Raw genomic sequence first — 13591 nt, 5'->3', positions numbered from 1 at the left:
GCACATAATAACGTTATCCAGGAATAAGCCCCAAAACCTGAAAAAGTTTTAGAAAGAAATTTATTTGGTCACTTGGCAGAGGAGAGCAACCCAGAAAAGGTGTGGCTGAGTTTCATCCACACTTTGGGAGGTTTACATTATATAGGCTTCTAACAAGAGTACCAGCACATTTAGCTGGTTTAGCAAAGAAGCAAAGAAGGCAGCTTGGAAAAAAGTCAATTGAGATAGATATCAGTAAGAATAAACATTCAGTAAAATTTGGGCAAAGCCAAAACACAAAGGGAACCCAAAACAAGTTTTTGGTATAACCCAAACTAGACTTGGATGAACAGACCCAAAGCATAAATGTTGTGAACAGATCCAAAATATTCTTTATAGCCATCTCCATCATTCCTATAGAGTTATTAAGGTCAGGGTAACATTTGGGTTCAAATAATCTCTTATTATATAAATAATATAATAATTTAACATACTAAACAATGTAATAAAACATTTTTCATAGTAAATACTTCATAAATGCTTATTTGACTTGAAATGCCAGTCTGGGTACTAGGCTATTCCTCCTTTGAGTCCAGCCAACCTTGTGCTATTTTAGGAGCCGGGTAAAGGTGCTAGAGACATCATACCATCAGCGAGAAGAGCGACTACAGAGGGAGAATGAGGAGCTGACAGTTCAATATCTGTCTCACTGCCAGGAGGCCGAGAAGGCCCGAACTGAGCTTCAGGCACAACATCAGCGTCGCCTTGCTGCTGCAGAGCAAGAGAAGGACCAGGAGATCGAGAGACTTCAGAATTTACAGAAGTAAGCAGCAAGCCTGGGATGGAGAATGTAGGGAAGGCTGGCCCAAAAGGCTCTCACTCTAGAGAGAATTCAAGTGTAAGCTACAGCATCCTTTTGTCTTTGCTTCTGGAAAGCTGCTTCCTAGTAAAGGAAAGCTCAAAGTGAACAGTTTCTGATAAGTAGCATACTTAGGTTCCTATTCAGTCAGTAAGATCCTAATATGAGCCAAGCACTGTATTGAGAATAAAAAGAAAAGCAAAAAACAGTTCTTGTCCCTAAGGAGCTCAGAGACTAACCTTTTTTCCTCCTGGTATGGTGGTATTGGGATAATGCTCACTCCAGGCTGATTCTGGAACCTCTTAAGTAGAACAAGGGCCGAGAACCAAATGTCAGAATGCACACAGTTCTTCCAGCTATTTTACCAGCATGAACTCTAAAAACAATTTATCTTATTTATACCTTAGGTGGTGTCAATGTTTTTCTTATTGAAAAAGAAAAGGATAAGAAATAAGTAGAGGAGCTTGACATAACCATTTAAGGACAATCAGTTTTGCAATTTCATTCAATCAATTTATTAAGCACCTATTACCGGCCAGATGATAGGCTAAGGGTTAGGGATTCAAAAAAGAGGTAAAAGTCACTATTCTCACAGACCTTACAATCTAATTGGGGAGACAGTATACAAACATATATAAAGCAAGCTATATACAAGATGAGTAGAAAATAACTAACAAAAAGAAGAGGGTGGGGAAGATTTCCCAGTAGAGATGGAATTTTAGTTGGAACCTGAAGGAAACCAGGGAAGTAATTGGAGCAGGGGAGGGAAATGTTCCAGGCATGTGAGACAACCAGAGAAAATGCCTGGAACTAAGAGACAGAATGTCAGTATCACTGGATTGAAGGGTATATGTCAGAGATTAAGGTGTTAAGAAGACCGAATAAGTAGTAGGAGGCTAAGTTATGAAGAGCTTTAAAAGTCAGACACATTGCTTGCATTTTGTTTTCTTATTTTTTTTCCTTTTTGATCTGGTTTTTCTTGTTCAGCATGATAATTATGGAGATGTATATAGAAGAATTGCGCATGTTTAACATAGATTACTTGCCATCTGGGGTAAGGGGTGGGGGAAAGGAAGGAGGAAAAAAAATTGGAACACAAGGTTTGGCAAGGGAAATGTTGAAAATTATCTATGCATATATTTTGAAAATAAAAAAGCTTTAAAAAAATTTTTTTTAAAGAAAGTCAAACAGAACATTTTGGAAGCAATAGGAAGCCATTGAAGTTTATTTAGTAGGAGGATGACATGATCAGACCTGTGCTTCAGGAAAATCATTTTGGTGGCTAAATGAAGGATGGCCTAAAATGGGGGGAGAATTGAAGCAGGCCAACTTCATCAGAAGACTGCTGCATGAGGGGATGAAAGCTTGCACCAAGATGATGGCAGTATCAGAGGAAGAGCCATAGGGGTGAGAGTATTTTAAAGAGAGATTACAAAGGCGAAATAAGTATACTTTGGTAACAAATTGGGTTTGGGTGCATCATTATCTTCCTGTTCTCTATTTCCATCCCTTTTCACCTAGTTTTTCAATTCTATGCAGTGTAACCTAAGCTAAAAAGCTATATAAATACCAGAAGGTATCTGACATCGAGGCATATATCACAAGGGCAAAGGGAAATACACTCTTCTCTCCAAGCAAACTACCTTTTTCACTGTTACTTATATATGGATCTTAGGGCAGTTAAGTCAGAAGCTTTCCTTTCCTTTATTCCCATGGTTTTCTCTTTGGCTTGAAGGGCATCCATCCGAGAGATACAAAAGGATCATGAGGAACAGCTTCAAAGACTGAAGCGGCTGAAAGACCGGGAAATTGATGCTGTTACAAGTGCTAGTTCCCATACCCGGTAAGCCCCATTCCTGCTTGGAGAGCGCCCAGGGGAGCAGTGCCATAAACACTGTTCAGCTGTGATTGTGTGGCCTAAAGTCTGCCTTACCTCTCTCAGGTCCCTCAATGGGGTTATTGAACAAATGGAGAAGTTTTCCTGTAACCTTAATGAGCTCTCATCTCGTGTGGAAGCCACTCACCTTACCAATTCCCAAGAGCTAGAGATAGGGGCCCGTCAGCGTGATAAGCAACTTCAAGGTACTCTATTACTTTCTCCTCTCTTTTCTCCCGTTTCCACACGCCATCACATCTGACCCAAAATACCTGAGGATAAGGGGAAATGTGCCATGAGTTGATTGGGAAATCAGTATCTAGTAGTTAACTGTCTCGGGGACATTGCCTACAGCTCTTCAGGAAAGGTTGACTCTGCAGCAGCGTGACATGGAGGATGAGAGGAACAGGCTACATGAGATTATTGGGAAGATGGAGGCCCGCCTAAATGAACAGAGCCGTCTCCTAGAGCAGGTGAGTTTTTGAATCTTGTGTCCATCTATTTTTTTTCCATTCTTACTTAAAGCATTCATTACTTCTTGCCAAGATATTAACAGCTTCCTAGCTGGCTTCTCTGACCTGTCCCTTCCTGCTTTAGTCCATTTTGTATTTAAGCTTTAGGTCAGTCATAAACAAGATTTTCATTATGTCATTTCTGTGCTTGAGAATCTTGAGTCCATGTCATATAGTCCATTACTTTTATCTTTTTTTTTTAATTAAAGCTTTTTATTTACAAAACATATGCATGGGTAATTTTTCAGCATTGACCCTTGCAAAACCTTTTGTTCCCAATTTTCCCCTCCTTCCTCCTATACCTCCTTCCCTAGCTGGCAGGTAGTACAATCTAGTACTTTTATCTAAATTTTCTGCCTAGTTTTCAATGCCGTCCATAATCTGTCACTCCCTTTTATATTTAAACTTATTTTCTATTTATTTCTCCAATACATTCTCTCCCTATTCAAGTCAAACTAGGTTCTGCTCCTCTTGCAAATATACCATGTTTGTTCCTACCTCTGTTTTTCATTCTGTGAAGCTAGAATGACCTCCCTCTTCTCTTCTATCCAAAGTCTGTCCATCACCTAAAGCCTCATTTTCCAAGTCTTCTCAATGACTTCGTCTACTCAATTACTCCAATGTTTCTGTCCTCTGATTAAAACTCACATTTATCACCACAAATTTTACAATTAATCATATAATTCCATAGTCTTTCCTTATTCTTTGCCTTATATCTATTAGTGTTATTTCCTTGACTTCATTTCAGGCTCCTTGGTAAGAGAGAGATGATGCCTAGTCCTCTGTGTGCCAAAAAGCACTGAATAATCAAAAGTAATTTTGCTTGACTGATGGAGGGTCACAAAAAATATGGGGATAAGAGGGGAAGAACAGTTAGAGGGATAATATTGCTCTCTAGATATCCTTAGCCTCTTGCATTTCCAGAAGAATTCGTATATCACTACTTTTATGGAAGTTAGTCTCAGTGCAGTTGGCAACATGACAGTAGGCCAGAAATACAAGACTCTCCTTTCTTACTCTAACATCATGGAAACTGGTCCAAAGGAATCCGATTCCAGTGATCATTCTATGCACCAATCTGGCCTTCTGAGAAAGTGCTTGGGCAGTGGCCTGACTCATTCTTTTCTGGGGAGAGATCATTTTGTATGCCAGAGAAAGGCACACTCTCCTTAAAAACTCAGCTTTGGGGGTTTCCTATAGGAACGCTGGCGGGTGAGTGCTGAGCAGTCCAAGGCAGAGTCCACACAGCGCTCCCTGGAGGAGCAGAGGAGGGTTATGAACCAGCAGCTCAGCATGGAGCGGGCAGAGCTGGAGAAGGCCAAGGTGAGCGAGCGGCTGGAGCAGTGGTAACCCAAGGCCTTCTGACTGGAGAGGCCCCTGACACCTCCCCCTCCGCCACTTCTCCTGTTTGTTGTTCAGAATGCTTTGCTGGAGGAGCAGAAGTCAGTCATGCACAAGTGTGCTGAGGAGGGACGGCGGCTGGCCGCAGAGTGGGCTGATTTCTATGCCCAGCAAAAGCTAAGTAAAGAGCGGGCGGAGCGTGAGGCGGAGCGTGTGCTGCAAGTGGACTCCCAGAGGGAGGGTACCATCGTCAGTCTGGCCAAGGTAGGGAGCCTCGGCTTGGTGCTGTCGTTTTCTAGAATTGTTGGAGTCTCAGAGGAGATAGACTAACCCCTGCTGATGAATGTGTAACCCAAGCTTTAATCGTGACTTGACAGCCCTTCTTTTTGGCACTCTGTGCCCCATCACTAACTATAAGCAGAAAAGTTTGGCTCTTTGCTAAATATAATCAGTATGGATGGTGCACAGATTATTGCTTTCCAAGCTTTGACCAGCTTGGGAAAAGAACATAAGAGGTTGTCCTGAACCTGGAGGACAGACCCTTAGGGTGCCCCTGTCTCCATAGAAAAAGGGGCTTGAGGCTTTGATTGGAAAGAATAAAGAATGTTCTCTTTGCAGGAACAAGCAGAGTTGAAGATCAGAGCAAGTGAGCTGCGGCTTCGGGAGGAACAGCTGGCTGGAGAGTGGGAAATCCTGGAGCGGGAACGGCAAGAACTGAGGCTGGAGAAGGAGAAGGTCAATGCAGCCGCCCTGCGCATCAAGCTCCGAGCAGAGGAAGTTGAAAGCATGAACAAGGTGGGAAGCAAGAGAGATGCCACCTGGGCCACCAGGGGACATTAGGAAGGTGGGTCTGCCCCAGGGCAAGGGGAACCATTAGAGAGAGACATACCCATTGGTCCTGTGTGCAGGTGGCCTCTCAGAAGTATGAGGAGGGAGAGCGGGCCCTTCTGGAGGCTCATAAGCTGCAATCAGAACAACAGGCCCGGCTCCAACTTGTACAGCAGCAGCAGGAACAACTCCAGCAGCAAGAGCAGCAGCTGCACCAGGCAGGCACCCTCTCTTCCCCTTGTCTCTGCAGACGCTCTCCTCTCTTCTCTTTGTGGAAATCTCATTGGTGCCTTTTGTTTGTGCCTCACATGCATCCATGTCTCTAACGTTTCCAAGCTCCCCCAAACCTATCTGAGCCTTCTCTTATAAACAAAAAGCCAACCAAAACTTAACATGAAAGTGGCATCTGGCAGCCTGGGCAGCATTTCTTATTAGAATTAGTACCATACTTTTCCAGCCAAAATTGTCTCCCACTTTGGCTCCTCATTCTGCCTTAATTGTATAAGCTGTTCTACAACCTCATACCTCCCTCATTTTTCTTTCTGGGAATGGAAACAGGAGAATTTGAATTTGGCTCAACAGAGGAGGCAGCTGGATCACCTTCGATTGGATCTTCCCTCTCCCATCATAGGGCTCACCCCTGCAATCCAGGTCTTAAATTCTTCCAACCTGAAGGGTGAGTTGGTCCTAGAAGTGAGGGATATCTTGCTGAACTGATTTCTAGGAGAGTAAACATAGGAGAAGTAGCTATTTAGGCAATCTGCAGCTAGCTTAATAAGGAAGAAGTCTTGGGTCCATTTAGTTTTCTTGACTCCTGACAGGAACATATAGAATTGTCCTGTTCCTTCCCAACAGCACTTCTTGCTCTTCCTGAAAGAAATCTTGTCCTCTCTAATAGTTTCCCATGGACCTCTTTCAGCTGTCACCCCTCCTGCCATGACCATTTCTGGAGGCAGTCAGCCTTCTGCGGGACAGGGCTCTTCCCATTTGCATGCCAAACTGGTGCTACTGAAACACTTGGCTAACAAGGTAAGTGCACAAGATGTTCTGCACCCTCATGGCTCTCTCATTTCTCTGGGAAGCAAGCTTTGGGGCAATTAGTGGTGGCTTCATTCCCATTAAGCGGCAGCGAGGTTCATTTGCTGTGATTTTCTAAAGGATAAAGTTACAGAGGTGAGGCTGGAAGAATGGGAAGCTCTGGCCCAAGAATTAATGAATGATGCTATCTTCCTACTCTCTGAGGTAGAGCCAAAAGGGAAGTGTCTCAGATGGGAGCTGGCCAGCTGTCCATTGTGGGTCCGTTTGTTCATACAATGGGGAGTAGGGAAGAGGGCTTGCAATATCATGGCTGTTCCCTATGCCCTGACTTCATTAGCACATTCCTGCAGGACCGGGACTTTTTGGAGGATGAGCAATTCTTCTTGGAGACACTGAAGAAAAGTACCTACAGCATGACTCCCTATACAGCCTGAGTACCACTCTGGCCTTCTAGCAGGGAGGGATCGGATGCACTACACCAACATGACTGCCAGTTCTCATCTCCTGGCATCAGCGGAGATGGCGCCATCACAGACCACACCAGGCCCCTCCCCTGCATCTCTGAGACACCCAGTGGACTACTAAACACCCATTTGCCTAAGCACCCCCACATCTTACTGATCACCCCATCCAGTGAGCGCTACCCAGGCATAGCATCCACATCAGGAAGTGGGAAAGAGGGGACAGCTTTTCTACGTAACCATGCTGCTCTCTTCTGTGTCAATACCTGATGCTCCTCATTGCTGGCCAAATCCTCCCTGCCTACCGACCCATGTATCACCTCCGGGCTAGAACAGGGCTGCCGTTTCTTAATCACATAACATAAGGCAAGATTCAGGAAGTAGAACCCTCAGAAAATTTCCATTTAAGGTCTTTCAGATGCCATCTCAGTGAGCAGTAACAGCCCTTAACCCAGCTCACAGAAAGAAGGGCTAGCACAATAGCTCTGAATCCTAATACTCCCTCAGTAGATGGAGTCTCCCAAAATGATCTGGGTTGTGCTTTTTAGACAGTCTTCTGACAGGGCTGATTTTTCCCAGGAAAATAGCAGCAGAACCTTGTGCCTTCAGAGAACTGAGGAGCAGCCAAGAGATCTTACACAAGGTCTTCTGCCTGATAAGAAACAAGATCCTCCCTTAGATTTTTTTAAGACATCTGGCATTGGGGTAAATTGGAGCAAGTACAATGATTTCTACTGGAACTTAAACTTCTGGTTTCACCAGCCACTCTTGCACACAAATCCATTCGTTCTCTTTTGTTTCCCCAAGTCTGGCAGGTTAATTGGCTCACTCAGCTGGAGCACTCAGCCCTGCCGCTTTTCATTAGATTCTTCTATATGTGTTGGGGGGACCAGGGAGCTAGGGAAAGAATGCTCTTCATTTGTGTCACCTACTATGGAGCCAAAGCTATGGAGAAAATGAAGAGAGACAGCACCAAATGTCATAGCTCCATTCTGCTCCAGCTCCAGAGAGCAGCTAATGGAATCTACTGTGTCCAGGCCTCTGCCTTTTCCACTTTTTAGCATGTGGGCAATATGCCAAGCCTGGCCAGGAAAATGGCAAGGGGGAAGGAGAATGGGGGGATTAGTAATTGTTCCTTGTAGAACCAAGGTCAATTTAGTTCTTCAAATAAAATCAGTTTTAAAGCTGCTTCTACTAGTAACCAGTTTATCACTTTCCATCAGAAAACGTCAGCAAAGTGAACAGGCAGAGATGAGTTACCCTGAGGTCAAATGTAGCCCACCTCATCTTTCATAACATTGTTCAGATACCTCCTACTTAGCTTTTCCCATGATTCACATTTTTGTTTAATATGTCAGTTAAATTTTCAGTGTTACTAATTCCTGAATTCAGGCAATTTTTAATGCATCTCACCCAGTTTCTCTTCATTTTTCAAACATTTTTAATCAATTACATGCTTTGAAATTAGTTCTATAGAGCAAGGAGAGAGTCTGAGACTTTCTGAATGTTAAGCACCTTTTTCAGAGACTTCTGTTCTATAGAAATCCCACTAATTCCCTCTACAAAATTCTAAATGTCCAGTTCCTTTCAAAATGCCTTCTGAGTCGTTGCCCAAACTAACATCAAGGAAAGTAACCAAATAACCTGCGTATTGAAGAGGCTCTGTTGGTTTTCTGGTATAAGGAAGATCCACAGTAACCACTTTGAGGCAGCAAACAGAAATGGAGGCCACTAAACCCCACATAAACACCCTCGGGGACCATGTAACTTTTTAATTTTTTTATTAAAGCTATTTTCAAAACATTTGCACAGATAATTTTTAACATACTCCTTTGCAAATTCTTATGTTCCAAATTTGTTTTTCCCTCCCTTTACCTCCTCCCCTAGACAGCACATAGTAACTTAAAAAAACACCTGTTTAACAGTTAAATTGTATATTTTGCCAACTATTTCACAATTCCATTTTAAATCTGGATTGAGCTGCACTTAGCAGTCTTGCTGGTGGTCATGTATTTGACACCACTGACATAGATAAGAGCCTGATATTGAAATCAGGAGCACTGTGGGTGCAAATCTTGCCTCTGACTCTTTAGTGGGGGTGACTGGTCATTTTTTTATAAGATGGGATCCTGTAATATCCTCAGTAGTTACTTCATAGGGTTGTTGTAAGACAAAAATGATACTGTGTATGTAAAGCACTTTGCAGACTTTAAAGATCTGCATAGTGTCAATTTTGGGAGAAGGCTAATTCCCTAGCCACCTAATTCCTAGACCTAAATTCTTTATGTTTTATCATGAATAATAGTGTGGTGGAGCAGGAAAATTACTGAATCCTGGAGGTAGATCTTATCTTGGCTGTTAATCCATTAGCTGTGGCTTTAGGCAAGGCATTTCATCTCTATCTGGACTAGAGTTTCTTCACAAAGAAACAGTTTAGGATAATGAAATCTCTGAGGCTGCTGTTACAAGTTTAGGATAATGAAATCTCTGAGGCTGCTGTTACACTAAGTGCTGTGGCGGAACTAGGTATGGTTTGGAGCTAAACTCGGAAACAGTCTCTGCTTCCGGCTACAAGGGTATGGCTGCTGGTTTTAGGCCTCCAATGGGAGTGTGGAGCTAGCATTATTTCTATCACACATCAAGTATCTGAACCCCTGATAGTCATTTCAATTGTATCCAACTCTGTGACCCCATTTGGGGTTCTCTTGACAAAGATAATGGAGTGCTTTGCCATTTCCTTCTCCAGGTTATTTTACCTATGAAATTGTCAGAGAGTGACTTGTCCAGGTCACACAGCTAGCATTTAAGGCCAGATTTGAATTCAGGAAGATGAGTCTCCCTAACTCCTAACTGGGCACTATATCCACCTGGCCACCTTACTTAACTGCCCATTCATGGCCTAGGATTCCATAAGGGAATCAGAATAAGAGACACTTTATCATTTAAAAAGGAATGCAAATGGCTCTCTCCCATCAAATTCTGGTTGCATAGAAGATTATCATGAATAATTAGTAAGCCTCTTCATCAAAGTAATCAGCAAAAAGAAATTGAAGATGTTGATAAGAGCAGAAGATAAAATATTCAAGAATCAATGAACTGTCTGACTAGGAGTAAGGTCATGATCTCAGATCAGCCAAGGACAAATAGAATGGTCTCACTGAGAAGAGTCTGCTCTGAGTAGTCTCTAAGGTTAAAGGTTTTATGAATCAAGGGACATGGTTTAGTAGTGAGGCTCTGAGATGTCCAGTCCATCCTTCAAAAGTTCTTATTTCAATTACCTCTCAAACTCTTCTCTGATGCCCTGTCTACACTCTGATAGGCATGCAGTATCACTGACAAGTAGGAATCCCATTCCTTTACATAGAGGAAACAGCACAGCACTCAAGTGTTACTGGGCTATCCTCTTTAATCACTCCACCCAATGGGTGAGTGGAAGTGTTACATAGACTTAATTTCATTTGATCTTTGCAACAATTCTATGAGGTTGATGTAATAAGCATAGGGTAACTGCACCAAAACATTTGGGATATTCTGTAATACCATTTTACTGATGAGGCAACTGAAGCACAGTATTAATTTGAGGTAGTCACAAACTCTAGAATCAAATCCCTTGGTTCAAATACTGATTCATATTTCCCTCCTGTCTTTTAAATATATCCAGTCCTTTCAATCACTCCTCATAAAGCAGAACTTTGAGGCTTTTCACTCCCAGATGCCTTTGCATCTGATTATCTTCCTCTAGTCTTTCTAGCTCAGAACTGACAACTAATTGTTTTATATAAGCAAAAACTATTTTATTTTATTTGAGGGAGGATGCAGTATTAGGAGGGAGAGAGTTCAATTTGTATGAGAAGGTAATAGAATTGAAAAGGATAATCTGATAAGCCCCCCTGGAGAAGAAACAACCTGTTCTCTAAAAAATCCTCATTCATTGCATAAATTGTCATTCATGTTGATGTGGATTGTCAGCTAGGTGAAGTCCACCCCTCAAAATGCAGAGTTGTCCAAGCTGAGTTGAAAGGTTTTTTAGTAGGAAAATCAGACAGTGGTGCAAACATAACCCAGTTCAAAATACAAAGAAGCCCACACAACCTAGAAGAAACAGGGACAATTTATGCTTGAAAATCACAATGGAGAGAATTGGGGAACAGGTGATACAGAGAAAATGGATGTTTTGTAGGAATAGTTGACTTCAAGGCTGGTTTAGGCCAGTTAGATCAGCCAGAAAACACGAGCAAAGGCATCTGGGAGTGAACAAGACTTTGGCTCATCATAGGTTCTTATTGGCTCCTTTTGGTAAACAGGCTTACTCTGTGTCCTGTGCACCTGTTGGTAAGATAACTCATAGAAAACAAACATGTTAGTCTCAGGAGTATTTACAGGATAATTTTTTTAAATTTCCTCTACCTCCTTCTCCTCTTCTTTCTTCACAAGGAAGAGTTCCCTCAGCTCTGAACCCCATACACATGGCCTGGGTTTAGCCTGGGGAAGACTGTCCACATAAGAAAGGGGGATAGTTTTTCTTTCTCAGATTTTCTGCATCTGTAAAGATCACTTCTACCCCGGACCCCTAGGGAGACTTACTTAAAGCCAGGTTTAGCAAGAGTTTCCTTAAAATGAGTATTAGAAAAAGTACTCAGTATACCATAGGAATCCTGCCTCCCAAGATTAGACATTTGGTTATGTGAATCACAGGGCCTCTGAAGACTTTTCTGTAATGCTACTGCTCCCTAGTGGTGAATTGGCATTCAGCTACTGGGATAGCTTAAGGATGCTCTTAAACCAGAAAGTAGTGATTGTATGGAAAGGAATATATTCCATCACCCCATTCTCCCAGTAACTCCCCACTGCCCAAGCCTGGCTCTGAGAATAAGCACACAGCTCTTCTGAAAACATAAATAGGACCACCAAGTGAAGGGGGGATGGTCCTCATATTCCCTACACTCCCAAATGATCTCCCATTCCCTCTGCAATGCCAAACTACAGCAATCACTGACAGATGTTAGAAAAGAATAGTGTTTTTTAAGTAGTAATTATGGAGGTAAAGTGCTTTGTGAATTATTTGGGATGAATATAAATTATTGCTCTTTTCCTTTGCGGCCATTTTGGTTGCTAAGCAGAAAAAATATATACATTTCTAAAAGGAAAACTGATTTTTAAAATCTATTTGAGAAAAGAGATCTCATAAAATTTTGAGGACAAGTTGTCCTGAGATCAGAAAGAAATAAAAGTCTCTCAGAAGTCTGTTATGAGAGGATTTGTTTGAAGAGAGAATGATGGTAAAGTAATGATAGTTGCTGCATATTGTGGTCCATCAGCCTATTTGTTCACATGTGGCTTTTGAATTTTGAAGGTTACAAATGAGAAATTATAAAATCAAATAACTGGAGACTGCAGAAGGATTATATAAGGATTCCTGGAATCATTGCTTATGAGACATCATGGATAGGAGACACTAGGAGACAGAGAAGAAACTACAGTAAAAAAAGAGCTTCCTCTTCTTTTGTTCTAAGGCTGAGAAGGGAGGCAGCTAAGGTGGTATAGCCCAAAGAGTTCCTGAAAACTCCCTCATTTGGCCTGGAATCAGGAAGAATCAAGTTCAAGTCTAAAATAAGACACAAGCTATATGATTCTGAGTAACCTTAACCTTTCTTTGCCTTAATCCACTGAAGGAGGAAATGACAAAGCACTCTAGTATCTTTACCCCCAAAAAGCCCATGGACAGCATCATCCTGCTTTGGTCTATGGGGGTCATGAAGTGTCAGACAATCTGTTTTGGGACAGCTGGGTGGTGCAGTGAATGAAGTAAGGGAAGAAAAGAGTGATGGAGGGAGGAAAGGAAAAGTGAGATAGGGAAAGAGAGAAGGAGGAAAGAAAGTACAAAGGGAGGAAGAGAAAAAAGGGAAAGATGAAGTATTGGGGCACAGGGATGAACACCCCAAATATACTGGAGTTTGGAGCCAGTGTCACAAGTTACCTCAAAAGAGTTTGTAGGTTTAGATAATCTCCAAATCAAGAGGCAAAAATTTTACTACACAAATGGGAGTTTTAGTTATTAACAAGTCAAAAAATAAGAGGTAGGTACCCTAGCAGAACTCTTCATTAGCAAAGGGGGAAGATGACACAAGGCAGGGCTAAGTTCCTAAAAGAGTTAGCAAAGAGTGGGGTACCACTAAGTTTTTATAGAAAAAAAATAGGGGTTGACATCATAACTTGGCTGCCTAACTGGATACAGTAATAATTTTGTCAATTCAAGGAATTAAACAAGGTCCCATTGCAAAAAAGGTAAAAATATACAGCCCACTTACAGAATCTTGAGAGTATCCTTCCTGCTTGCTTCAGGGAGTACCTTTGACAGTGATTCAGGCCCTCTTCTGTTAAGCTATTCCCTATGCCCCACCCAGCTTCCTAGGACTTACAGTCTTTATTCATTCCCATCATCCCCCTTAAAAAATGTGACTCAAAATCTTTTGGGGTGTGGAATGGAGATCTCATCTTACGAAACTCTTCCTGCTGAAATTGGGCATAGAGTCATCCCTGTTTTAGGGGTCCTGTTCAAAAGAGTGATGAGCTTAAGGGCCCTCAAGCTGATTGATGTAGCATTCAATGGGTGGCTGAGTCTCAGGATCAGAAATAGGATGGTATCCAATGTTAATCATCATTTGGAAGTGAATCAGCTAGAGGAGAAAATATATCT

The 13591-nt window shown here is 42.1% G+C and overlaps 1 protein-coding gene across 8 annotated transcripts in view; it reads left to right on the top strand.

Moving 5' to 3' along the window:
- FBF1 (Fas binding factor 1) overlaps positions 1-8697 on the top strand; it is a 28478-nt gene extending 19781 nt beyond the window's left edge. For 6 of the 8 annotated variants that reach the window (XM_031965839.1, XM_012548495.3, XM_023502524.2 and 3 more), the window contains 11 exons: positions 596-802; positions 2574-2681; positions 2781-2920; positions 3069-3187; positions 4427-4549; positions 4646-4831; positions 5186-5362; positions 5476-5613; positions 5954-6071; positions 6294-6424; positions 6784-8697. In XM_031965839.1, the coding sequence (XP_031821699.1) occupies positions 596-802; positions 2574-2681; positions 2781-2920; positions 3069-3187; positions 4427-4549; positions 4646-4831; positions 5186-5362; positions 5476-5613; positions 5954-6071; positions 6294-6424; positions 6784-6867 (1531 nt within the window). In that variant the 3' untranslated portion in view covers positions 6868-8697. The remainder of the gene's footprint in view (positions 1-595; positions 803-2573; positions 2682-2780; positions 2921-3068; positions 3188-4426; positions 4550-4645; positions 4832-5185; positions 5363-5475; positions 5614-5953; positions 6072-6293; positions 6425-6783) is intronic. The other 2 variants (XM_003768515.4, XM_023502528.2) reach the window with 1 other exon arrangement.
- The last annotated feature ends 4894 nt before the right edge of the window (positions 8698-13591 follow it).

The sequence above is a fragment of the Sarcophilus harrisii genome, chromosome 4 (genome assembly GCF_902635505.1).
Source record: "Sarcophilus harrisii chromosome 4, mSarHar1.11, whole genome shotgun sequence".
In the NCBI taxonomy this organism is placed as follows: domain Eukaryota; kingdom Metazoa; phylum Chordata; class Mammalia; order Dasyuromorphia; family Dasyuridae; genus Sarcophilus; species Sarcophilus harrisii.
This window is presented reverse-complemented; position numbering and strand designations above follow the sequence as displayed.